At 37.6% G+C, this 27771-nt stretch overlaps 1 protein-coding gene across 15 annotated transcripts in view; it reads left to right on the top strand.

Annotated features, from left to right (window-relative positions):
• The window catches only part of KIAA1217 (KIAA1217 ortholog), a 494732-nt gene that overhangs the window by 15877 nt on the left and 451084 nt on the right, over positions 1-27771 (top strand). For 4 of the 15 annotated variants that reach the window (XM_059910895.1, XM_059910930.1, XM_059910903.1 and 1 more), the window contains exon 1: positions 25612-25835. The exons of 1 other annotated variant lie outside the window; for it this stretch is intronic. In XM_059910895.1, the coding sequence (XP_059766878.1) occupies positions 25625-25835 (211 nt within the window). In that variant the 5' untranslated portion in view covers positions 25612-25624. Of the gene's footprint in view, positions 1-25602; positions 25836-27771 lie in introns of those variants that run through there. 10 more of the 15 variants (XM_059910879.1, XM_059910920.1, XM_059910864.1 and 7 more) reach the window with 6 other exon arrangements.

Raw genomic sequence — 27771 nt, 5'->3', positions numbered from 1 at the left:
CAAAAATGTCATTTTTTGCTGATTACCTACCTAGGAAATCCAAATGAATTCATATATTATTAGAGTTAATAAAGCAGTTGGTAAAATTGCTATATGTAAGATCAAGCTAAGTTAACGTTGTAGTTGAGCATATAAAGAAACTGGAATTCTCCTTCTTTGCTGAGTAAAGAGTAAAATTTTACAACCATTCTGACAAACTATTTGTCTTCATCTATCAAGCTAAATACATATAAACTCTGCAACCCAGAAGTTTCCCTTCAACACATACAGGTATAATTAAGGGAAATAAGTGCTTATGTTCTTCAAAAGATGTACAAGAATGTTTTTAGCTGCTTTACTCATAATATAAAAAAATGAAGGAGAGGAACCAAGATGGTGGAGTAGAAGGACGTGCTCTCACTCCCTCTTGTGAGAACACCAGAATCACAACTAGCTGCTCTACAATCATCGACAGGAAGACACTGGAACTCACCAAAAAAGATACCCCACATCCAAAGACAAAGGAGAAGCCACAATGAGATGGTAGGAGAGGCACAATCACAGTAAAATCAAATCCCATAACTGCTGGATGGGTGACTCACAGACTGGAGAACACTTATACCACAGAAGTCCACCCACTGGACTGAAGGTTCTGAGCCCCACATCAGGCTTCCCAACCTGGGGGTCTGGAAACGGGTGGAGGAATTCCTGGAGAATCAGACTTTGAAGCCTAGTGGGATTTGATTGTAAGACTTCAACAGGACTGGGGGAAACAGAGACTCTACTCTTGGAGGGCACACACAAAGTAGTGTGCACATGGGGACCCAGGAGAAAGAGTAATGACCCCAGGGGAGACTGAACCAGACCTACCTGCTAGTGTTGGAGGGTCGCCTGCAGAGATGGGTGGTGGCTGTGGCCTCACCGTGGGGACAAGGACACTGGCAGCAGAAGTTCTAGGAAGTAGTCCTTGGCGTGAGCCCTCCCAGAGTCTGTCATTAGCCCCACCAAAGAGCCCAGGTAGGCTCCAGTGTTGGGTTGCCTCAGGGAAACAATCAACAGAGAGGGAACCCAGCCCCACCCATCAACAGTCAAGTGGATTAAAGTTTTTCTGAGCTCTGCCCACCAGAGCAACAGTCAGCTCTACCCACCACCAGTCCCTCCCATCAGGAAACTTACACAAGCTTCTTAGATAGCCTCATCCACCAGAGGGCAGACAGCAGAAGCAAGAAGAACTACAATCCTGCAGCCTGTGGAACAAAAACCACATTCACAGAAAGATAGACAAGGTGAAAAGGCAGAGGGCTATATACCAGATGAAGGGACAAGACAAAACCCCAGAAAAACAACTAAATGAAGTGGAGATAGGCAACCTTCCAGAAAAGGAATTCAGAATAATGATAGTGAAGATGATCCAGGACCTCGGAAAAAGAATGGAGGCAAAGATCGAGAAGATGCAAGAAATGTTTAACAAAGACCTAGAAGAATTAAAGAACAAACAAACAGAGATGAACAATACAATAACTGAAATGAAAGACACACTAGAAGGAATCAATAGCAGATTAACTGAGGCAGAAGAACGAATAAGTGACCTGGAAGACAGAATGGTGGAATTCACTGCTGCGAACAGAATAAAGAAAAAAGAATGAAAAGAAATGAAGACAGCCTAAGAGACCTCTGGGACAACATTAAATGCAACAACATTCACATTATAGGGGTCCCAGAAGGAGAAGAGAGAGAGAAAGGACCAGAGAAAATATTTGAAGAGATTATAGTTGAAAACTTCCCTAACATGGGAAAGGAAATAGCCACCCAAGTCCAGGAAGCACAGCGAGTCCCATACAGGATAAACCGAACAAGAAACACGCCGAGACACATAGTAATCAAATCGGCAAAAATTAAAGACAAAGGAAAATTATTGAAAACAGCAAGGGAAAAACGAAAAATAACATACAAGGGAACTCCCATAAGGTTAACAACTGATTTCTCAGCAGAAACTCTACAAGCCAGAAGGGAGTGGCATGATATACTTAAAGTGATGAAAGGGAAGAACCTACAACCAAGATTACAACCAAGATTACTCTACCCGGCAAGGATCTCATTTAGAATTGATGGAGAAATCAAAAGCTTTACAGACAAGCAAAAGCTAAGAGAATTCAGCACCACCAAACCACCTCTACAACAAATGCTAAAGGAATTTCTCTAAGTGGGAAACACAAGAGAAGAAAAGGACCTACAAAACAAACCCAAAACAATTAAGAAAATGGTCATAGGAACATACATATCAATAGTTACCTTAAACGTGAATGGATTAAATGCTCCGACCAAAAGACACAGGCTTGCTGAATGGATACAAAAACAAGACCCATATATATGCTGTCTACAAGAGACCCACTTCAGACCTAGGGACACATACAGACTGAAAGTGAGGGGATGGAAAAAGGTATTCCATGCAAACGGAAATCAAAAGAAAGCTGGAGTAGCAATACTCATATCAGATAAAATAGACTTTAAAATAAAGAATGTTACAAGAGACAAGGAAGGACACTACATAATGATCAAGGGATCAATCCAAGAAGAAGACATAACAATTATAAATATATATGCATCCAACATAAGAGCACCTCAATACATAAGGCAACTGCTAACAGCTATAAAAGAGGAAATCGAGAGTAACAATAATAGTGGGGGACTTTAACACCTCACTTACACCAATGGACAGATCATCCAAAATGAAAATAAATAAGGAAACAGAAGCTTTAAATGACACAATAGACCAGATAGATTTAATTGATATTTATAGGACATTCCATCCAAAAACAGCAGATTACACTTTCTTCTCAAGTGCGCACGGAACATTCTCCAGGATACATCACATCTTGGGTCACAAATCAAGCCTCAGTAAATTTAAGAAAATTGAAATCATATCAGGCATCTTTTCTGACCACAATGCTATGAGATTAGAAATGAATTACAGGGAAGAAACGTAAAAGAAACACAAACACATGGAGGCTAAACAATACGTTACTAAATAAGCAAGAGATCACTGAAGAAATCAAAGTGGAAATCAAAAAATACCTGGAGACAAATGACAATGAAAACACGACGATCCAAAACCTATGGGATGCAGCAAAAGCAGTTCTAAGAAGGAAGTTTATAGCTATACAAGCCTACCTCAAGAAACAAGAAAAATCTCAAATAAACAATCTAAACTTACACCTAAAGGAACTAGAGAAAGAAGAAAAAACAAAACCGAAAGTTAGCAGAAGGAAGGAAATCATAATGATCAGAGCAAAAATAAATGAAATAGAAACAAGGAAAACAATAACAAAGATCAATAAAACTAAAAGCTGGTTCTTTGGGAAGATAAACAAAATTGATAAACCATTAGCCAGACTCATCAAGAAAAAGAGGGAGAGGACTCAAATCAATAAAATTAGAAATGAAAAAGGAGAAGTTACAACAGACACCGCAGAAATACAAAGCATCCTAAGAGACTACTACAAGCAACTCTATGCCAATAAAATGGACAACCTGGAAGAAATGGACAAATTCTTAGAACGGTATAACCTTCCAAGACTGAACCAGGAAGAAATAGAAAATATGAACAGACCAATCACAAGTAATGAAATTGAAACTGTGATTAAAAATCTTCCAACAAACAAAAGTCCAGGACCAGATGGCTTCACTGGTGAATTCTATCAAACATTTAGAGAAGAGCTAACACCCATACTTCTCAAACTTCCAAAAAATTGCAGAGGAATGAACACTCCCAAACTCATTCTACGAGGCCAACATCACCCTGATACCAAAACCAGGCAAAAAAAGAAAATTACAGGCCATTATCACTGATGAATATAGATGCAAAAATCCTCAACAGAATACTAGGAAACAGAATCCAACAACGTATTAAAAGGATCATACACCATGATCAAGTGGGATTTATCCCAGGGATGCAGGGATTCTTCAATATACACAAAGCAATCAATGTGATACACCATATTAACAAATTGAAGAATAAAAACCATATGATCATCTCAATAGATGCAGAAGAAGCTTTTGACAAAATTCAACACCCATTTATGATAAAAACTCTCCAGAAAGTGGGCATAGAGGGAACCTACCTCAACATAATAAAGGCCATATATGACAAACCCACAGCAAACATCATTCTCAATGGTGAAAAACTGAAAGCATTTCCTCTAAGATCAGGAACGAGACAAGGATGTCCACTCTCACCACTATTATTCAACATAGTTTTGGAAGTCCTAGCCATGGCAATCAGAGAAGAAAAAGAAATAAAAGGAATACCAATTTGAAAAGAAGAAGTGAAACTGTCACTGTTTGCAAATGACATGATACTATACATAGAGAATCATAAAGATGCTACCAGAAAACTACTAGAGCTAATCAATGAATTTGGTAAAGTTGAAGGATACAAAATTAATGCACAGAACTCTTTTGCATTCCTATACACTAATGATGAAAAATCTGAAAGAGAAATTAAGAAAACACTCCCATTTACCATTGCAACAAAAAGAATAAAATACCTAGGAATAAACCTACCTACGGAGACAAAAGACTTGTATGCAGAAGACTATAAGACACTGATGAAAGAAATTAAAGGTGATATCAACAGCTGGAGAGATATACCATGTTCTTGGATTGGAAGAATCAATATTGTGAAAATGACTATCCTACCCAAAGCAATCTACAGATTCAGTGCAATCCCTATCAAATTACCAATGGCATTTTTTACAGAACTAGAACAAAAAATCTTAAAATTTGTATGGAGACACAAAAGACCCTGAATAGCCAAAGCAGTCTTGAGGGAAAAAAACGGAGCTGGAGGAATCAGACTTCCTGACTTCAGACTATCCTACAAAGCTACAGTAATCAAGACAATATGGTACTGGCACAAAAACAGAAGCATAGATCAATGGAACAAGATAGAAAGCCCATAGATAAACCCACACTCCTATGGTCAACTAATCTATGACAAAGGAGGCAAGGATATACAATGGAGAAAAGACAGTCTCTTCAGTAAGTGGTGGGAAAACTGGACAGCTACATGTAAAAGAATGAAATTAGAATACTCCCTAACACCATACACATTAATAAACTCAAAATGGATTCGAGACCTAAATGTAAGACCAGGCACTCTAAAACTCTTAGAGGAAAACATAGGAAGAACACTCTTTGACATAAATCACAGCAAGATCTTTTTTGATCTACCTCCTAGAGTAATGGAAATAAAAACAAAAATAAACAAATGGGACCTAATGAAACTTCAAAGCTTTTGCATAGCAAAGGAAACCATAAACAAGACGAAAAGACAACCCTCAGAATGGGAGAAAATATTTGCAAATGTATTAATGGACAAAGGATTAATCTCCAAAATATATAAACAGCTTATGCAGCTCAATATTAAAGAAGCAAACAACCCAATCCAAAAATGGGCAGAAGACCTAAATAGAAATTTCTTCAAAGACATGCAGATGGCCAAGACGCACACGAAAAGCTGCTCAACATCACTAATTATTAGAGAAATGCAAATCAAAACTACAGTTAGGTATCACCTCACACCAGTTAGAATGGGCATCATCAGAAAATCTACAAACAACAAATGCTGGAGAGGTTGTCGAGAAAAGGGTACCCTCTTGCACTGTTGGTGGGAATGTAAATTGATACAGCCACTGTGGAGAACAGTATCGAGGTTCCTTAAAGAACTAAAAATAGAACTACCATACAACCCAGCAATCCCATTACTGGGCATATACCCAGAGAAAACCATAATTCAAAAAGACACATGCACCCCAGTGTTCATTGCAGCACTATTTACAATAGCCAGGTCATGGAAGCAACCTAAATGCCCATCGACAGACGAATGGATGAAGAAGTTGTGGTACATATATACAATGGAATATTACTCAGCCATAAAAAGGAACAAAATTTAGTCATTTGTTGAGACGTGGATGGACCTAGAGACTGTCATACAGAGTGAAGTAAGTCAGAAAGAGAAAAACAAATATCGTATGTTAACACATGTATGTGGAACCTAGAAAAATGGTACAGATGAACCAATTTGCAGGGCAGAAGTTGAGACACAGATGTAGAGAACAAATATATGGACACCAAGGAGGGAAAGCCTCGGGGGGGTGGGGATGGTGGTGTGCTGAATTGAGGATTGGGATTGACATGTATACACTGATGTGTATAAAATTGATGACTAATAAGAACCTGCTGTATAAAAAAATAAATAAAATAAATTTCAAAAATTAAACAACAACAAAAACCCTGAAAACAGAAAAAATAAATTGTAACGTCATATAATTAAATACTACATAACAATGAAAAAGCAACAAACACATACAACAACATGGATGAATCTCACGGACTTTATAGTGAGCAAAGAATATAGGAATGAAAGCATTCATAATGTGTTATTCCATTTATGTGACGCACCATAAAAAGGCAAAAAATAAATCTCTGTTGATAGAGATCAGAATAGAGAGTACTTGGTGGGGGAGTCTGTATTGGCTCAAAAAGTGCATGATAGACCCTTTTGAGAACCTGGACACAATCTACATCTTGAACCAAGTGATGGATGGTTATGCAGGTGCGTACATGTATAAAACTCAATCACTCATAATATTTTTATTTTTAAAAAGGTAGATAGTCAAAATCTCCAGACCTTTATCTATTTTTATTTATTTTAATTAGCTTTATTGAATTATAATGCACAAATAATAAATTCACAATGTTAAGTATACAATTCACAAGTTTTGTTAAATATGTGCAGTCTTGTAATCATTACCATAGCCATGATATAGAACGTTTCTACCATCCGCAACATTTCCATCCTGCCCTTTTGCAGTCAATCTCCTTCATCCACCTTGGCCATAAAATAAATGGAATCATACAGTACGTAGGTCTTTGTTCCTGATTTCTTTCAGTTATATCAGTGCTTTTGCTTATCAGTAGTTTATACCTTCTATTTTTGCATAGTATTCCATGGACATTATTTTTACCCACTCAGTAGTTGATGGATATTTGGGTTGCTTCCAGTTTGGGACTTTTATGAATATAGCTATTATGAGCATTTGAGTACACATCTTCATGTGGATGTGTTTTAACTTCTCTTGCATAAAAACCTAGGAGTGGAACGGCTTAGTCATAAGGTAAGTGTCTATCACATTTTACCAAAAATTACTAAACTGTTTTCCAAAGAGGTTGTATCATTTCACATTTCCACCAGCAATGTATGAGAATTCCATTTGCTCTACATTCTCACCAACGTTTGGTATTGTCAGTATTTTTAATTTCAACCATTCTAATAGGGTTTTAATTTACATTTCCTAAATGAGCAATGATGCTGAACATCTTTTCATGTGCTTATTTGCAATTTATAAATCTTGTCTGGTGAATTAAGTGTTCAAATATTTTACTTATTTCTAATGAATTTGTCTTTTTATTATTGATTTGTAAGAGGTCTTTATATATTGTGGATGCAAGTTCCATTATCAGATATATGTTTTGAAAATATTTCTCAATCTTTGGCTTACCTATGTAAGTGTTACTTTTAAGGAGGAATTTTTTAAAATTTCGATAAAGTGCAGTTTAACAGTTTCTTCTTTTGTGGTTCATAGTTTTTGCATCTTACCTAAGAAATCTTAGTCTAACATAAAGTCATGTTTTCTCCTAGAAGTTTTAAGCTTTTCCATTAACATCTATGATGCATTTTGAGTGGATATTTGTGTTTGGTGTGAGATTTGAGTCTTGTGTTTTGCCTATGATACCCAGCTACTCTAGTGTGACTTATTGAAAAGACTATCCTTTTCCCCATTAAATTGCCTCAATACCTTTTCCAAAAATCAATTAACCTGACATTTATGGGTCGATATCTGGAATTTCTATTGTGTTCCATCGGTGTGTATGTCTATTCTTATTCTAAACACATTCTTGACAAATGTAGCTGTGTAATAAAATCTGACACTATGGAGAATAGGTCCTCCACTTTTGCTCTTCCTCTTTGAAATTGTGTTGGCTATCCTAGTTTTGTTTTTCTTTTTTACATTTCTATATATTTTAGAATCATTCTCCAATTTCTACAGAAAAGCTGGCTAGGATTTTGATTGGGGTTGCAATGAATCTACAGATAACTCAAAGCAGAGCAATAGCTAGCCTTTAATCCATGAATGTGGTATGTCTCTCTATTGATTTATGTCTTCCTTAATCTTTCTGAGCAAAATTTTGTAGTTTCTGGCATACAAGTCTTGCACATATCTTGTTAAATTTATCTTGAAGTATTTCACATTTTTGATGCTATTATAAATGGTATTTAAATTTTTTAATTTCCAATAACTCTTTTGCTAAAATATAGACATTCAGTTAATTTTATTTTTTTAATTTTTTTAAGTTTTTATTTACCTTCCCTTATTCCTTCTTTGATACTCTTCCTTTCCTTATGAAGATTTGAGTTTCTGACCTGTATTATTTTCCTTATCTCTAAAGAACTTCCTTTAACACTTCTTACAAGACTGGTCTACAGGGAACAAATTCCCTCCATTTTTGTTTGTCTGAGAAAGTTTTTTTTTTTTTTTTTTTTGGCTGGTGCCTCACGGCATGCGGGATAACTCCCCAACCAGGAATCGGACCCACGCCCCCTGCAGTGGAAGCACAGAGTCTTAACCACTGGACCACCAGGGCAGTCCTAACATTCAGTTAATTTTATGTATAGATCTTGTCTCCTGTGACCTTGCTAAACTTATTGGTTCCAGTAGCTTTATTGTAGCTTCTTTTGGATTGTCTACATAGAAATCATGTCATGTATAAAGACAGTGTTACTTTTTTCTTTCTAATCTGAATGTATTTCTTTTTCTTGTGCTGCTGTACTGGCAAAAATACCTCAGTAAATTGCTGAAAAGAAATAAGAGCAAACATCTCATCAGAGAGAAAGCAGTCATTCTTTCACCATTGAGATGTTAGCTGTTAGTGTTGTTTTTGTTTGTTTGTTTGTTTGTTTAATCAATTCCTTTTATCAGATTAAAGGTGTTCTCTTTTATTCTTAGTTTACTAAAAGTTTTTACTGTGAATGAGTGTTGACTTTGTTCAAATGCTTTTTCTGGTTCTACTGAGATGATCATTTTTTTTTCTTTTTTTAATCTGTTAAAATAGTGAATTACATTGATTGATTTTCAAAAGCTAGAGTAACTTTGCATTTCTGGGTTATATCTTTCTTAGCATAATATATTATCCTTTTCATATAGTGCTAGATTCAAATTGCTAAAATTTTCTTAGAGACTGTTACATATATGTTCATAATAAATTTTGGTCAGTAGTTTTCTATTCTGATAATGTCATCTAGTTTTGGTATCATGTTAACTTGGCCTGATAGAATGAGTTAGAAAATATTCCCTTTGCTTCTATTTTTCTGGGAAATTGTGGATAGAATTTGTGCTCTACTTCCTTAAATGTTTTTTTTTAGAATGAAACAATGAAGTCATCTCAGTCTGGAATTTTCATCATGGAAAGGTTTTTAATCACCAGTTCAAGTTTCTTTATAGATATAGGAATATTACCTAAATCTTCTTGAGTGAGTTCTGATAGTTTATATCTTTAAAGCAATTTGTACATTTCATCTAGGTTGTTAAATTTATTGGTAAAAAGTTACTCATAACAATTTCTTTCTGTAGTGATGCCCTCGCCTCCATTCCTGATATTGATAATCTGTGTAATTCTTTTTTCTCAATTAGGCTGTCTAGAGTCTCATAAATTTTACTGATCTTCTCAGAGAATTACCATTTGGTTGCATTGATTTTTCACCATTACTTTTCTGTTATCTTTTTCATTGATTTTTGTTCTTCATTGCTTAATCCCTTTTTCTTCTTACTTTAGATTTAATTTTTTTCAAGGTTGAAGCTTAGATCATTGTTTGAGACCTTTTTTATTTTCTGGCAAAAATACCCATAATATAAGGCTATATATAATGCCATAACCTTCCTTTTAAGCATGCTTTAGCAACATCATTCAAGTTTTTTATGTCATGTTTTCATTTTCATTCAATTTAAAATATTTTATAATTTTCCTTGCTATTTCTCCTTTAACTCATGGGTTATTTAATATTTGGAGATTTTTAAAATAGCTTTCTGCTACTGATTTCTAATTTAATTCCGTTATGATCAGAGAAAATACTCCATGCATTTCCATATCTCTGTGCAGCACCCTCCTGTGATATGTTCCCCTAAAATGTTTGCCTTTGCTTCCCTGAACTTTGAACTCTGTCTCCTCAGCTCAGAGATATAGCTGGCCTCAGTTTGAGTGTCCCTTCCCTTCACTGTGGTCTGGAAACTCTCCCAGACAGTAACCACAGACATTTGTTGGGCACTCCTCATTTGTTTTTATTCTCTCAGCAATCACTTTCCTGTGTTGTGCATTGTACAGTGTCTGAAAACCATTGTTTCATATATTTTGTCTATTTTCCTAGTTGTTTGAAGAGGAAGGGTAAATCTGGTCTCTTTTATTCTATCATTGCCAGAAGCAAGCCATAAACTGTTTAAAGTCAATTGTGTTTCCTCAAAACAGCAACAAACAGAAAATGTAACTTTAAAATGATACCTTTTTCAGTAGCAGAGATAAGATAAGGTACCCGGAATATATTTAACAAAAGATGTGTAATTTGTAGAATATTATAAAATATGCTAAAAATAAATTATTTAATACCTGAATAAATGGATAGAAATATAATGTTAATGGATAGGAAGACTCAATCACATAAATTTATCTGTAGATCAATGCAATACCAATGAAAAAAATTTTCAGCTTTATTGAGGTATAATTGACATATAACGTGTAAGTTTAAGGTGTACAACATTTGCATTTGATATATTGAAAAATGATTACCATGATAGCATTTCCTTTGCTGTGCAGATGCTTTTTAGTTCGATGTAGTCCCACTTGTTTTTTTGCTTTTGTTGCCTTTGCTTTTGGTTTCAAATCCAAGACCCATGTCAAGGAGCTTACCCTCTTTTCTTCTAGGAGTTTTATGGTTGTAGGTTTTTCGTTCAAGTGTTTAATCCATTTGACTTGATTCCTGTGTATGGTGTAAGATAGGGGTCCAGTTTCATTCTTTTGCATGTGGCTGTCCAGTTTTCCCACCACCATTTATTGAAGAGTTTATCCTTTCCCCATTGTATATTATTGGCTCCTCTGTCATGAATTAGTTGACCATATATGCATGGGTTTTATGTCTGGGCTCTCTCTTCTGTTTAATTGATCTATATGTCTGTTTTAATGCCAATACCATTCTCTTTTGATTACTGTAGCTTTGTAATATAGTTTGAAATCAGGAAGTGTGATGCCTTCAGCTTTGTTCTTCTTTCTCAAGATTGCTTTTGCTGTGCAGGGTCTTTTGTGGTTCCATACAAACTTTAGGATTCTATTTCTGTGAAAAATGCTATTGGAATTTTGATGGAGATTGCATTGGATCTGTAGATGGCTTTGGGGAGTATAGACATCTTAGCAATATTAATTCTTCCAATCCATGAGCACCGAATATCTTTCCATTTATTTGTGTCTTCTTCAATTTCTTTTATCAATGTCTTACAGTTTTCTATTTCTGATAGTTTGTTGTTAGTGTATAGAAATATAACTGATTTTTGTATATTGATTTTGTATACTGCAACTTTACTGAATTTTCAAATTTGTTCTAACCGTTTCTTGGTGGAATCTTCAGAGTTTTCTGTATATAATATCATATCATATAAAATAGAGATAGTTTTACTTCTTCCTTTCCAATTTGGCTGCCTTTTATTTTTCTTGCGTAATTGCTCTGACTAGGACTTCCAATACTATGTTGAATAAAAGTGGGGAGAGTGGGCATCCTTATCTTGTTTTTGATTTCAGAGGAAAAGCTTTGAGCTTTTTACCATTGAGTATGATGATAATTGCGGGTTTGTCATATATGGCCTTTATTATATTGAGGTATATTCTCTCTATACCCAGTTTGTTGAGTATTTTTATCATGAAAGGATGTTGAATTTTGTCAGATGGTTTTTCTGCATTTATTGAGATGATCATATGATTTTTATTCTTTATTTTGTTAAAGTGATGTATCACAATGATTATTTATAGACGTTGAATCATTCTTACATCTCTAGAATAAATCCCATTTGGTCATGATGTGTGTTCCTTAAAGTACTGCTGAATTCAGTTTGCTGATATTTTGTTCAGGATTTTTGCATCTGTGTTCATCAGGGATATTGGCCTGTAATTTTCTCTTCTTGTAGTGCCCTCATCTGGTTTTGGTATCAAGATAATTTTGGCCTTGCAAGATGAGTTTGGGAATGTTCTCTCCTTTTATATTTTTTTGGAAGAGTTTGAGAAGGGTTGGTATTAATTCTTCTTTAAGTGTTTGGTAGAATTTACCAGTGAAGCCATCTGGTCCTGGACCTTTCCTTGTTAGAACCAGTGAAAAATATAATAGCTTTTGTTTTGTGTGGAACTTAGCAAGATGTTTATAAAATTGCATGAAAGAGCAAAAGACTAGGAATACCCAGGACACTCCTTAAGAAGAACCCTTGCCCAACCAGATATCATGATTTATATGAGTCAGATTTGCACAATCTCTTTGGATAGATTGGGTTTCTAATCCTGCCTAGATACAATTTACTTCTCTGAGCCTCAGTTTCCTCATCCATGTAACAACAGTGACCACTTCACAGGGTAATGATGAGAAATAAATAAGTTACCATGTAAAAAGTACTTGGAACAGTATCTGACATATCATACATGTCAACATGTATTAGCTATTTTATTATTATTTAGTTCTAATTATTAAGACAGCAAAGACAAAAGGGTATTTGTCTATTAAGGGATAGACAAGTAGGTAAACAAAACATATTCAAGAATTCAGAAAAGACTCACACAAAAATGGAAACGAATAAATGACAGAGCTGACATTGCAGATCCATGGGAAAGGATGTATTATGGTGTGGTGTAATTGATTGCTTGAGTATCTATGTGGAAAAAAATAAAAACGGATCCTTTCCTCACCCTAAAAACAAACCAAATGTTCATCAACTGCAGAATGTAATATGCTCCACTATATAAAGTGAAAATGGATGAATTACAGTTTGTCATGTACATACATATAGGAATCTCAAGAAACGTAGTGCTGAGCTAAAAGTAAATCACAGAAGCACAAATATTATTGAGGTCATTTATATAAAGTAAAAAAAAAGCAAAGCCGAACAATATAATGTTTATAGATACATGCACATTTGCAAAACTATGAAGAAAAACAAGAGAATCATTAAAACTTAATCCATCAAAGCTGTCACATCAGGGTCCAAGGGGCATGTGACCTATTGGAAGCACTTAGAGGATTTCACATTCTCCAAAGGTAGTATTTTATATCTAAAGCTTGGCAATAAGTGTGTGGGTGTCCTTGTATTTTTTTTTTATCTTTACATTTTAGTATAGATCCTTTTTATATTTGCTGTATCTCAAAATTTTTAAAAATTATCTGAGTAGTACCTAAAAATCTAAATATCATTTATGTGGTATATCAATAGTTTCCCACTTCCATAAATAAGTGTTATATTTGATATTTTAAAATTTTAATACTGTGTAATAAGCTCTTTGCCATAACCTAAAAAAAAAAATTCTATGTTATAAATATCCCATGAAGAGCTTTTCCAAACAGCAGATTTTCCAGGGATTAGAATTAGGGGTCTCCTAAGGACATAAACAAAGACGTCAAAGAAACAGAAGTGAAGGAAGCCAAGGGCTGTGAAATGACGTTAAAATATAATGGAAAATGAACTTGTATTTCACAGTTTTCTTAACTGCCCATAAGTGGGTACATTTTTCGTCTATGATATATTTTTTAGGGAGGAAAACAATTATCTGAATAATCCTACCTTGGATTGGAGTTGCAAAACAATCCAAAAAGAGACCTTTAGAGCCTCATCGGTTTTGGAAATTAGAAGTGTCTAAAAACTGAGAAACACCAAACCTCTCTTTAAGATACATACTGTTCTGTTTCTCTGCATAAATATCTACATTGCCTTGTTTTTGAACATGGGTCTGCAGAGATATGAGGGTTATAGACTGTTCTTGCACAGCATGGCATAAATTCTTTCTTTCATCCACTCTAAAGAGTATTCGGTGACTGGGGTGAGCTTCTTTTGCTTCATAAAACAAATGCAGACTGCTCAGTGAATCTTTATTCACTCAGAAAAAAAGTGGGACACTCTGGTATAGGAGCTTCTATAATATAATTCAGGGCAAATTTTGGAAAGTTGAGGCCAAAGCATTTGCTAGCAAGGATTCTAAAGCCATGAGGGGAACCTCTCCCTCACTTCGAGGAGGGTGTGCTATTCCTTTCAAGAAAAAGAGATGCTCTCTAAGGAAAAGAAAGGACAGTGGCAGGGAAGCAGAGATAGGAGACAAGTTCTGGAAGGGTGGCTTTAGAGTCTTTCTGAGGCAAATCCATCTCTAGTCTTGCTCATTACCGTTAGAGTAGTCATTTGCATTTGTCTTTGTTAAAGTAAGGAAGAGAGAAGGGAATTAAATTCCAATTCCAAGGGCTTTGCATCCGCTGTTTGCAATGTGGCTGTGTGACAGTGCAAGGGGACTTGTTGGGTCTGCTGGCAGCCATGGTTTGGCCTCACAGAAAACAATCACATCTCTTTTCTGGTAGCAGAATGGCTCTGCGCATCTCCTTAGATCCATCTTGCGAAAACAGAATTTGCATCTAGGCATTGCCCAGAGACTACAGAAGAATGGAGAGAGGGAGAAGGTGGACCATTGTCTAGCCCTAGTTTCACAAGGAGAAATTACAGCGCCAACTGTGTACAAATCTGAATATGAATAATTTTTATTGTGATAAAATATACCACTTTGACCATTTTTAAGTGTACAGTTCTGTGGTAGTAAGTGCATTCACACTGTTGTGCCGCTATCACCACCATCCACCTCCAGAACTTTTTTATCTTTCTTAACTGAAACTCTACCCGTTAAACACTATTCCCCATTCAACCCCCTCCACAGCCCCTGGTAGCCAGTGTTCTACTTTCTTTCCCTATGTATTTGACACTCTAGGTGCCTTATATAAGTGGGATCATACAATATTTGTGTTTTTATGACTGGCTTATTTCATTTAGCATAATGTTTTCAAGGTTCATTCATGTTATAGCATATGTCAGAATTTCCTTCCTTTTTAAAGCTGACTGATACTCCATTGTATGCATACACCACATTTTGTTTACCTATTCATCTATCGATGGACAATTAGGTTACTTCCATCTTTTGACTACTGTGAATAATGCTGCTATGAACATGGGTGTACAATTATCTGTTCAAGTTCCTGCTGTCATTTATTTTGGGTATATATCCAGAAAGAGAATCACTGGAGCATATGGTAATTCTACGTTTAATTCTTTGAGAAACCACCAATACCATTTTACACAGTTGGCTGCTGTATTTCATATTCCCACCAAAAGTGCACAAGGGTTCCAATTTTTCCACATCCTTCCCAGTCCTTGTTATTTTCTGATTTGGGGGGATTTTTGTTTGTTTATTTGTAACATTAATCCGAATGGGCATGAGGTGATTTCTCATTGTGGTGTGTTTTTTTGTCTGCGTTGGGTCTTCCTTGCTGCACGGGGGCTTTCTCTAGTTGCGGTGAGCAGGGGCTACTCTTCGTTGCCGTACGCAGGCTTCTCATTGCGGTGGCTTCTCTTGTTGCGGAGCACGGGCTTTAGGCACGCAGGCTTCAGTAGTTGTGGCACACGGGCTCAGTAGTTATGGCTCATGGACTCTAGAGCACAGACTCAGTAGTTGTGGTGCACAGGCTTTGTTGCTCTGCGGCATGTGGGATCTTCCCGGACCAGGGCTCGAACCCGGGTCCCCTCCATTGGCAGGCGGATTCTTAACCACCACGCCACCAAGGGAAGTCCCCTCGTGGTTTTGATTTGCATTTCCCTAATGATTAATGATGTTGAGCACCTTTTCATGTGCCTACTGGCCTTGAATAATTTTTAAAGGTGTGCAATCTTATATTCAAAGAGCCGTTTTTTAATTTCACTATGTCTTGGTGGCTGGTTTCTTTATTACTTTTGTGTAAAATTTACTGTGGTTTGAATAAAGAGAAAAGAGAATTGTAATCTTTAAACATTTAAAAACAACATTTGTGTGTTGTCTTTGGTGCTGGAGCACATCTCAAAATGTTTAATGGATGCACTTTCTCCTCATCTTGCATCAAAAGTTAATTGAATATATTGCATATTGTTAATTTATTCAGTTTTCTTATTCACATCATGATTTCTTGAACCCCTTACCACCATTAAATCAGAGCATTTTAAAGCCTATGGAAACCAGAAAGGATTTCTCTGGTATTTCAGAAAAGCAGCAGGTATCTGTTGAACTAAATGTCATTCTATATTTCCACAAGTGCCTGGAAGTTCTGAAATAACCTCTTCTTACTTTTTCCTTTTTTAAGATTTGGCTTTTACTAACCTGGAATATTCAACATGTTGGATGTTTTATAATAACTAAGAACATGAGCAAGATAATTTGAAATTATACACATGGAGCCCCATCACCTTTTTAAGTTACTGCAAGAATTAATAAGCTCATGCACTTGCCAAATAATCATTGTGTGTTGCTTGCCTCCTTCAAGTCTTCATTGGATTTATCTGGTGTTTTTTTTTTTTTGCTTCTCAGAACTATATTGATCTAGTTAGGATTCTTTAAAGGGAAGGTGGGCGGTGTCCTCCATCACCATCGCCTCATGTGCATTTTAGAGTAAGTAAAAGGTACTGCCCATTAGAATTACAAGTATTTTAAAACCTCACGGATGAATCTGAATACACTATTATTACCAATAAGTCATAAGAATAACTTTTAGGTTACTCAGTGTTTTCCAACTGTTATATTTTAAGTTATACTTTCAATAATATCACTGAAGTACAGCCTAATAAGAAATAGCTTATCTTTACTTCAGGATTCTACTGTTAAATATAAAATTTTAACTTGCACTTAGAGCAGATATGATTCTTAAAATGGCACATGGGAAACCAACCGTCTGTAACTACTGAATTCCAGCCTCTATCACAACCTGGCCGTCTAACACATTTTTGGACAACTTTTTCAGGCTGCTTCCAAATCTACGCTTGGTTCCGATAAGTTGTTCTGCCTCCTCTGTATGGGAATGTTTTGCAATAAAAACCAAAAAAGTTCTTCTTGGCACTGACAATTTTATAACATACCGAAGCATGTCCTAAATAACTTTAAGGTTCTTTTACAATATAGAAGCGCAGATGGGTGACATCATGGTGTAAAGCAACTTTTATTGAGCTCATAAAAAAATGCTTTTTAAAGGATTCTTAGAAATTAGAGTTGTTAAATCAAGAAATCTCTCTGTCGCATTTAACTAGGAAATTGAAGAATCTGAACATACAAGCCTTTTTCTGGAATCTTAAGCATGAAAAATTTTACAAGGTACGTTCAGACCACAGACTCAGTTATTCAGGCATTCAGACTCTTCCTCCATACATCTAGCAACCTATATAAATTAACTATTGGTACCAAATGGCAAAGCATGGTAGAATCCAGCTGGCCAAAATGGTGGGTGTTACTCCTGGTCCTGTGTTTTGTCATTGTTAGAATCAATATTGGCTGTTCATGGAGACCATCGTGAGACTTACCTTGAGTCCCTGAATGTGATGTAAGGTCTAACTAGAGGGAGGTAATTTGAGAAATTGTTCACATCTAGATTTGGAGCCAGAGCACAGTGTGTTCAGTTAGACGTAGAATGAGGCAAGGAATCCATAAAGCAGGTTTTAGTCAAGGAGACAGGACTCAGAATGATATTGTCATTCACAGACGGTTAATTGGCTGCTATAGAACAGAGATCAGCAAATAACAGGTAACTCTTGTCACACCTGTTTGTTGTTTTTTTTAAAGATTTATTTATTGATTGATTGATTGCTATGTTGGGTCTTCGTTTCTGTGCTAGGGCTTTCTCTAGTTGCGGCGAGCGGGGGCCACTCTTCATCGCGGTGCGCGGGCCTCTCACTATCGCGGCCTCTCTTGTTGCAGAGCACAGGCTCCAGACGCACAGGCTCAGTAGTTGTGGCTCACGGGCCCAGTTGCTCCGCGGCATGTGGGGTCTTCCCAGACCAGGGCGCAAACCCGTGTGCCCTGCATTAGCAGGCAGATTCTCAACCACTGCGCCACCAGGGAAGCCCACACCTGTTTTTATAAATAAAGTTTTATTGGAACACAGCCTTGCCCAATCACTCATGTTTGGTCAATGGCTGCTTTCACACTCTGATAGCAAAGTTGAATAGTTCCAGCAAGGATCATACGGCTCTCAAAGCTGAAAATGTTTACCGTCTGGCCCCTTACAGAAAAAGTCTGCTGACCCGCTGCTATATGAAAGGCTCTGCTGGGATACCTAAGTAGTCTTCAGGAAGGACAAATAGGAAAATTCGTCATTTACATCCACAAAAATTATTACCTTTAATTCATGTGTTATTTTACAATTGTCAAAGTACTTTCATATTCATTATCTTACTTGATCGTTGCAACAGCCCTGTGATAGAAACAGAACAGATACTAGGAGACCTTTTTCAAGGTGATTTGGCTGTGAGAGGTGAAGTGACTTCTCTCTGGCGACACAGCAAATGGGGGTGTTTCTGTAGGCAGGGTGAGCTCAGAAGGCAGACCAATCTTACCAAGTTGTTCTGCTTGACATGTGGCCAGAGAGCAAGATCAGGAGGCAGGGACAGGAAAGGGCAAGACGCCTGGGAGGCGCTGGTACCCAGGCACCTCTCCTCCTTGGGAGAGCGCGCTGCCCCCTCAAGTTCCTTCTCCCCCAACCTTCTCCATGGGCTTGTTGGCTCCACCTCAGAAGCTCCTCACTCACACCTTCCAGGCGGCCGCTCTCCCGTCCACTCCCCAATGCAGGATCTGTGCTTCCAGCCTGGAACTGCTTGACCCCCATGACTCCAGACTCAGGCACACATTCTCTGCGGGAACTCTTGCAGCTACGGGCTTGCGGTGCATTCAGGGGTTTGGCACGACATCTAAGAGGACAGAGGCACTTTTCCCAGGTCACCGCTGTGACTAAACAAGCACTGAATGTTCACACTTGCTGTGCAGTGTGAATTACAATCAGACTTTTTGATGTCTAGAGCTGAGGGCAGACTCTCAGGCCAGACTGCATTCAAATCTCAGCTTCGGTACCTTCAATCTGTGAGATTTGAGGTGAGTTTCTAGGACTCTGAGTGCCATAGTTTACTCATCTGTAAAATGGGGATGAGAACACACACCAAATCGGCCATAAACATGGTGGTCCAGAGACCAGGGATGTTCATGTTTGTCCGACGAAAGTGTTGCTCAGGAAACCCTAACATCTGTCATCAGTTTTCTCCATGTTCTTCCTCTTAGGGTGACTGTGAGGGATAAATGACTTAGAGCAGTGTTGTGTATATAAAAAATGCACAATAAGTGTTAACAATCACTATTAATGATCATTACTCTCTCAAGGAGAGCCAGGGTCCTGTAGCAGCCTGTAGTATTTTCATCTTGGGAGGCATCTCTATTGTCTTGGGGGACCTGTTGCCTTTACCCTCTGAATTGGACATGCATTGTCATCTACAATTTCTCACCTACCCAAGGGACATCCTGCAGGTTGGGATAACTCAGTCCCTGTCTGCAACTCCAACTCCAAGGTGCACTGGGAAGACATTAATCATTCCAACTTCTGAGGCAGTGTGGCTGCCTGGGAAGGTGGCCAGGGCCGATACAAGTCTCCAGATCAAGGGGAGAACCTCAGTTAGACAGGACACAGAACTCTCATCATGCAAGACATCTCTTATGGATCATGAAGAAATGAGGGAGAGTATTCCCTTATGGATGATCTCAATTTCCATGTCAAAACAAGAGAAAGTTTGTTCAAAACCTATAGGAGGGATTTGGGTGGTTACAAAATCAGAATTCAGGAGCTATAGCACAGGGTCAGAGCCAGGAGGAAGAGAGTTCCTGGGAAGAGCTGGCCGGTTTACCCAAGCCCCGTTCTCCAAACATCATAATGATGTCTCTTTCGTGAGGAATTAATGTCAGCAGAATGTGGATTTTTAGGGGAGTGGGCGGAGCTAGAGGCACCCAGATGTGAAGCTAAATAAAGATATATGTGGGGAGGGGGTCTGGGAAGAGCAAAAGTACAATGAACACTAGTGATGAACTTTTAGTGATAACACTAACAATGGTTCAGTAAGATGTTCTCATACTGAAAGAGTGGCAGTGGCTAGTTTAAAATAGGGAATTTTAGAAAAGGAAGAAAACGTCTTTCTGAAGAGGATTATTAGTCAATCCCAGAGGTACTGACAGTGAGATTGTGAGACTCAGGGAGAAAATCTAGAGTGCCTGGGGGGTCAAGGTCATCATCAGTACATGTAAGAAGTTTGTTACAAAGAGTCTTAAGTAGAAAGCTAACATCAAGGTCCAGAGTGTTGACCAGTGCTGTGATTAGGTCATTGTGGGAAACAAGTGGGAATAAAGCCCAAGAATTCAAAGTAAGCCTGAGTCCAAAAACTCAGCTAGGGAATGATCTTAGTCTGGAAGTGTTGTTAGGATCTGGAGTAGATGGACAAGTTGCCTGTTGATCACAGGAGAGAAATTGTCTACTGTAGATTAAAGGAGCTTTCTTGGAACAAGCTGATAGATGAGTACTATTTCCCAGAGAAAGGGAAGGTTTGTTCTGTATGGGCTGGTCTTTGCCCTGAGGTCACTCACAATTCAAACAAGGATCCTTGTGATCCAATGGCAACTACCTAACTTTGGAATCAAACAATGATAAAATAACATAGACCACAAATTTTCCTCTTTCCCTTTTCCCTTTTGTGCTAGGAATCTCAGAGCCAAATTTGCTATCTGTCTGAAGCGTGGAAATATATTTCCATGTTCTGACTTTTCTTCCAGCCTCTATTATTATTTATTTCTTATTTTAACTTCACATTAACTTCCGTCTAGTAGTGTATGTATTTTGTAAGTCAACTAAGATCCTTTTTTGAAATGAGGCAAAGAGAGAAAAAAATTAATAAAACCTCTGCTCTTAATTTCCATCTTCCATTTTTATAAGGGTTTTGTTGGGCTGGTTTGGGGTTGCATGGGCAAGCAAATGCTTCTGTGTCAGCTTTCACTTATTTTCTTGGTTTAAAGTAAAAATATACCACCATTGTTGACCAGACTTTATGATGGCCTGAGGGTTTGATATATACAAACTGACAAAGCATCCCAGGACACTTCCAGTGAGTAGAGAGGAAAGATATTGAACCATGTGGTGTTCCTCAGTGTGCTTTAAAATATTGATCTTGTGGATGAACTAATGTTGTTGATTTTTTAAAAATAAATTTATTTATTTTATTTATTTATTTTTGGCTGCGTTGGGTCTTTGTTGCTGCGTGCGGGCTTTCTCTAGTTGTGGTGAGCAGGGGCTACTCTTTGTTGCCGTGCGCAGGTTTCTTATTGAGGTGGCTTCTCTTGTTGCAGAGCACGTGCTCTAGGCACACGGGCTTCAGTAGTTGTGGCACATGGGCTTAGTTGCTCCGCGGCGTGTGTGATCTTCCCAGACCAGGGCTTGAACCCATGTCCCCAGCCTTGGCAGGCGGATTCTTAACCACTGTGCCACCAGGGAAGCCCCCTGATGCTATTTAAATGGATGCATTTTTCCTGCAGACATGTGAAGTCTATTGTCTGAGTGACAAGGTAAGACAAGTATTACAGCTGAAACCGAGTATGTTTACTGAAACTCTGATTACTTGACAAGTGAAATTGGTTTGGTGTTCTCAGACAGTTTCCCTGGAACCCCCATAAGGGACCCACCAGGTGACCTGCTCATGACAGGTGGTCTCTAAAAATGGAAGGAGCAAAAGCAGCAAACATCCCTGCAGGTGGCCCTCCCCGCTGAGGTGCAGCAGCATCCGGAGGGCAGCCAAGAAAAGCGTGGTCTGGGCACAGGGAAGGGAGATGCCCTAGCACGGCTCCGAAGCCTGCTGCGCCTCAGAGTCACTTGAGAATCACTTTTGTAAACTTCTTGGAACCCCTCCTGGGTGTTCTGCACCATTTGCATCCCCTGGGCCTGAGATGGAGGGAGCCTCAGGGATGTACGTGTGTATATATATATATATATATATATATATGTCTGTGTGTGTGTGTGTGTGTGTATGTGTGTATATACAAACACACACATACATACACATTTTTTCTCAGGGGTCTCCAGAGAAACAGAACCAATAGAAAATGATAGACAGATATAAATATATACATAAATAAGATGTTTGTTATGTATATACACATATACATACATATATATGTGTGTGTATATTTAACAGGATAGATATAAATATATATATATATACGTAGGATGTATGTTTTATATATATATACGCACACACATACATACTTATGTGTGTGTATATGTTTAACAGGATCGTTAGATACAAATACACATATAAATAGGACGTATGTTATATATATACAGATATGCATACATATATTGTGTGTGTATATATGTTTAACAGGATAGATGGATAGATAGATCTAAATATATATATAAGTAGGGTGTATATTTTTTGGGGGGGTGTATATTTTTTATATATATACACACACATATACGTACGTGTGTGTGTATGTGTAATATGTTTAAAGGATAGATAGATAGATAGATATAGATAGATAGATAGATAGATAGATAGATAGATAGATAGATGGGTCCTATTGGTTCTGTTTCTCAGGAGAACCTGACTAATGCAATCCCCGCCTGTACAAGTAGCCTGCTCCATAGCTGACCTTGTGTTTTCTCTCTCCTTCATAAAATGTGTCTAATTATACTGGGCTCTCCCAGAGAATGAAAGTGCACTGTAATGAGCCGTAATTCCATTCCTCGGAAATGCTTCTCTCCACGTTACACAGGTAAACCACCTGCTTCCAGTGGTGTTAGGATGACATTACGCTTCTTTCCTCGTCCTTATCCTTCCAGCCAGCTGCCCAGGCTACCGTCACTGCCATGCACCATAGGTCTTCAGCAGCCATGTGCTTTGCACACCTCAGGGTCCAAGATAAGTCATTGTCGGTCATGGTTCTGAGGTATGATTTTTTTTTTTAATTAATTAATTTATTTATTTATTTTTGGCTGTGTTGGGTCTTCGTTTCTGTGCGCGGGCTTTCTCTAGTTGCGGCGAGCGGGGGCCACTCTTCATCGCGGTGCGCGGGCTTCTCATTGTCCTGGCTTCTCTTGTTGCGGAGCACAGGCTCTAGACGTGCAGGCTCAGTAGTTGTGGCTCACGGGCTCAGTTGCCCCGCGGCATGTGGGATCTTCCCAGACCAGGGCTCGAACCCGTGTCCCCTGCATTGGCAGGCAGATTCTTAACCACTGTGCCACCAGGGAAGCCCTGAGGCATGTTTTAAAATGTGAGCCTGGCCTTAAGAGTGGTCACTTGGCTGGTGAGTGAACTTTTCTGACTGCCAGATCCTATGTCTCAACTCTGATGTTCTCCACTTGACTGTCTATGATGTGGTCAGAGTCAGTTTCCTTATGAAATCTGTTCTTGAAAAAAAAAAGCTGACTGCTAGTGCTGGTGAAGAAAATGAAGAAACCCACAGAGGCCTAAGAAAGCAGTGGTTCTCAGGCAGAAGTAAAAGATAATGTGGATAAATTAGAGCATGGAACTATCCTATTTGGACAGAATTATAAAGAGTAAAGGGGTCACTTAAATTTGGTAGTTATACTTTCTGGTATTTAAAGAGATGGATTTTATGATAGCACAGTATTTGCAAATGTAGTGAGTAGCTCATTTTGTTGACAGGACGCATTTCTCATATTATCAAGGGTCTTCTCTCACATTGCTTTCTTCCAGATCTACGGGTTGGAAATCAGGAATGTAATCTCACAGTGGTCTCTCTGGTCTGGGTCAAGGATTTGATTTTGTAGCTCTCATATTTTATAAGGCTGTACTAGACCTGTTGGGAATCATTAAAACTGTAAACTTTTAGAAGGACACAACAAGGAAATTCACAATTATTGGGTGCTATCATGTGCCAGACAGACAAGGTGCAGATTTGTCACTTTGGTTGAATTACTATCACAATTTTATTGATGAAAAAAAACCCAACTTGCCCAGGGCCAGGCCCACATTTAGAATTTAGAGGTAACTTTAGGTCCAGTTGATTCCAAAATTTATACTCTTTCCAGCTCATAATTCTGCCTCTGAAAAGTGCTAAGTAGCTGAGCATTAATCAACTATAAATGGGGAATAGCATGGTATTTACACTGGGAATGGAGTAGTGTGATCACATATTCCCAGAATCTTTTTATAGTTCATAGAAAGTTTGTGTAGACTCTCCCTAAGGGAAAACAGAATAATTGAGGTTGGAAACAGCTTAACCCCAGTCATAAAAATCTCTGACATGGGAAACTAAGAGGAAAATGGTTGCCCTTAGTGGGGAAAGGGTTGTGTGCCCCTGATACAGGCTGTGTGTTCAGTTGGTGGAAGGAATGTCTTCAGCCTCAGGAAAATATGACCCCTTGAACACACTTTGTTTTTATATCACTACTATTGGTCTTTCAGAAAACACGGTAATTACAAGTATTCATTTGTTCATTAGAATGAAGTCTAAACTCTTTAAAAGGTAAAATAATTTATATCTTTTCCTCAGACGCCCCCCCCCCAACCTCACACATACACACACGCGCACACAGACACACACCACACCACATCTCACTGACACATAACTCCCCTTATCATGAATTAGTAGGTATCCCATGGCAGCCCAAACAGGTATGGAAATTACATTCTTCTGTTTTCTCTCTTTTCCACGGTGCTACATGAGTTCTGTAAACAGCAGAAGTAATTTGTAGGTGGGCCTTCATTATATGGTCAGCCCTTGGAATATAATATAGAAATGTGCTAAAGTAAGGAAATATTTGCTTGAACTAATGCCTGGAAACTGAACGTGGTATGCACTTCATCGTAATATAAACTGCATATCTATGGGGATATACGTATGCGTATAGCTGATTCACTTTGTTATAAAGCAGAAACTAACACACCATTGTAAAGCAATTATACTCCAATAAAGATGTTAAAAAAAAAAAAAACAAATCCCTGCACATCTGGCTTATTTTCATATATTGTACCTGAGTGGGTGGGGTGATATTTACATTCTTTTTCCACTTCTGAGCTGTCCGGTGTCATCCAGTCTGTGCATGCTAGGAAGTTGTGTGTGTGTGTGTGTGTGTGTGTGTGTGTCTGTTTTACATTCCCTCTTCCAGCATCTGCCGTTCACTCTGAGTTGGAGCATGTACCATTGCAAAACTGTCACCGGCATCTTCGAAACACACATGTACATTCCACAGGTCAAGTAAATGGGCTTTGTGACTGCATGATGGCTTTTTGTTTAGAAGAAATCCAGGTGGCAAGCCCAGCACTTTCCATCCAGCAGCACTTTATACTGTTAACTGTGGCAGCTGAAAAGTGACGCTCAAAGGATTTTTTAGAAGCTGTGCCCCAGCAGGTAGCATTCTGGGGTTGGTTCTTTTTATTGTTGTTTGTTTTTTTTTTTTCTTCTGCTGTTTAAAATGTCCAAACCCTCTCGCTTGGCTAGACCTTTCTTTGCTAATGCAGTTTCTAAGCTGCCAACATCTAGAAGGGATGATTTAAACAGCAAACAGAAAAAAAACAGCTTAGGGGAGAAGATTTTGAAAACTGGAAGAGAAGGAAATTTGGTCAAACAGCAGCAGGTGCAAACGGCAGCCACTCCTGCCCAGCGGAAGACTTCGCCACACAAAGGTAATGTTTTAAATCAGCTGCTTTTGTCAGTTTAGGCTTAGAAACTTCTTTCTTAATAATACTGCCACGTAACTTGAGTGAGACTCTTTATGGTTTCAAAAACTTATCTGTGTGAGCGTGGCATTTTCTAAAATCCTAGAGTGCATTGCTAAAATAACCAATAATTAGGAAGATGGAGGTATTAGAACTTTCTTTCGTTAATTAAGGAATGATCAAAGAAAAACTGATTGCTTTCCCTTCTCTTCGAGAATGAGAGATTTTACTCTTGGTTGTGTTTCAGTCTTTCTTAATCCAGTTATATACACATGAAGTTTCTTTTTTTATTGGTTATCTATATGAAAAGAAACAAAAGAAGAAATAATACGTTCTAAAAACACATCATTAACTAGCAAAAGAATTTTTACATGCTTAGTTTTTTGCAGTCTCTTTGAAAAATGAACTTGTATCTGAAATGATAATCTAACGATATGGTTCCTGGCCAAGCATGACAAAAATCTCTGCTAACGTTGTTACCGGAAGCATTTAAATGAGTCTTCTCAGGTGATTATTAGAATGTTTCACTGAGCAAGAATATTGTTGAGTTTTTGACATGGAATTGAGAAATGGAGCAACCAAATAAAGCCATCTGTTGTTTTTGTGTATATAATCACAGAGGGCAATGAAATCATAGTTTAAAATATCATAATTTCCTTCATTATACCAAGAGCCACATATTCAATCACTAAACAACATTTATAATAGTTATTTTAATACATTTTGAACTCTCTATCAAAAATGTAATATTTTTAGCCCTGTGATTTTATACTAAAATAAAAAATTGTTCTAATATACTCATTCTTATAAATAGAAGTTTTTATTTTGTAGAAAAAAATAAGTTCATTGTATAATTTTAATCCTGACCTCTTCTCTATTAAAAACTGTTACCAATGAATATGCAGTTATACATTTTTGTGCCAGGTGCTATTTTAAGGATGCAAATTGCTGTCTGGAAATTTAAAATTTTTTCCTTGATGTGGCTTATTATTGGTTTATCCCCTGTGATCAATGAAGTGTTTGTACAAAAACTATTTCGTTAACCAAAATGCTTTATAAAAGACACATACAGTGAGCACTGAAGGACTTTAAAATGCTTAATAGGCTGAATTTCAGCTGCCTAAAAGGAAAGTTCTCTTTGATGTTATAATAGTCTAAAAAATTCTTCTAAAAAGGAATGTCAATCCCCTCAATCTGAAGAGTGTCCAAACATTTATATGGTATATATATATATATATCTGTGTCTGTGTCGGGTATACTGGGGAGGGAGTTTTTAAACAAACAATCTAAGGCTAAATGCTTATCCCGAAGATTACTCAAAATACTGATCTTCTTTCAGCAACCTATGGGGTTTGAATGGACTTAGTGCGTGAAAATAGTTTTTCTTTAATAACAAATTTGGTTTGGGGGTTAGTTAAAAGTTATTTGAAACCAAGAATGATTATCAAGGTACAAGGTCCATATAGATAATGCACGTTTTTGTAAAAAATAAACTGGGGGCCGATTAAAAAATAATATGGTGGTATTTCCTTTGAGTCTCCCTGAGAGGAGGATCTAGGCTGTCCAAAAGGAAAACTTGAAGAATTTTGAAATTGGCAGCAGGACTGGATTATTTGGAACAACAATACTCATCAGAATGTATATTTGTTTTTCTTTTTAATCAGAATCCTTTTTTCATGGCCACACGTCATATCATACAGAACCAATAGAAATCTATAATTGTTGGAGAACAGGGCTAAGGCTCTCTTTATAGGATAGTCATGTTGTATTAGGCTTTTACTTAAAGTGGTTATTATAAGATCAAGAAATCCAAATAATAGTCATGCTGTCTTAGGTTGTGTTGAGTTGGTATGCATTCTTACCCATGGCGATAGGACCTTAGTGTTCGTTCTTTAGAATGTTT

This window comes from Balaenoptera ricei, chromosome 2 (genome assembly GCF_028023285.1).
Source record: "Balaenoptera ricei isolate mBalRic1 chromosome 2, mBalRic1.hap2, whole genome shotgun sequence".
Classification (NCBI taxonomy): Eukaryota; Metazoa; Chordata; class Mammalia; order Artiodactyla; family Balaenopteridae; genus Balaenoptera; species Balaenoptera ricei.
This window is presented reverse-complemented; position numbering and strand designations above follow the sequence as displayed.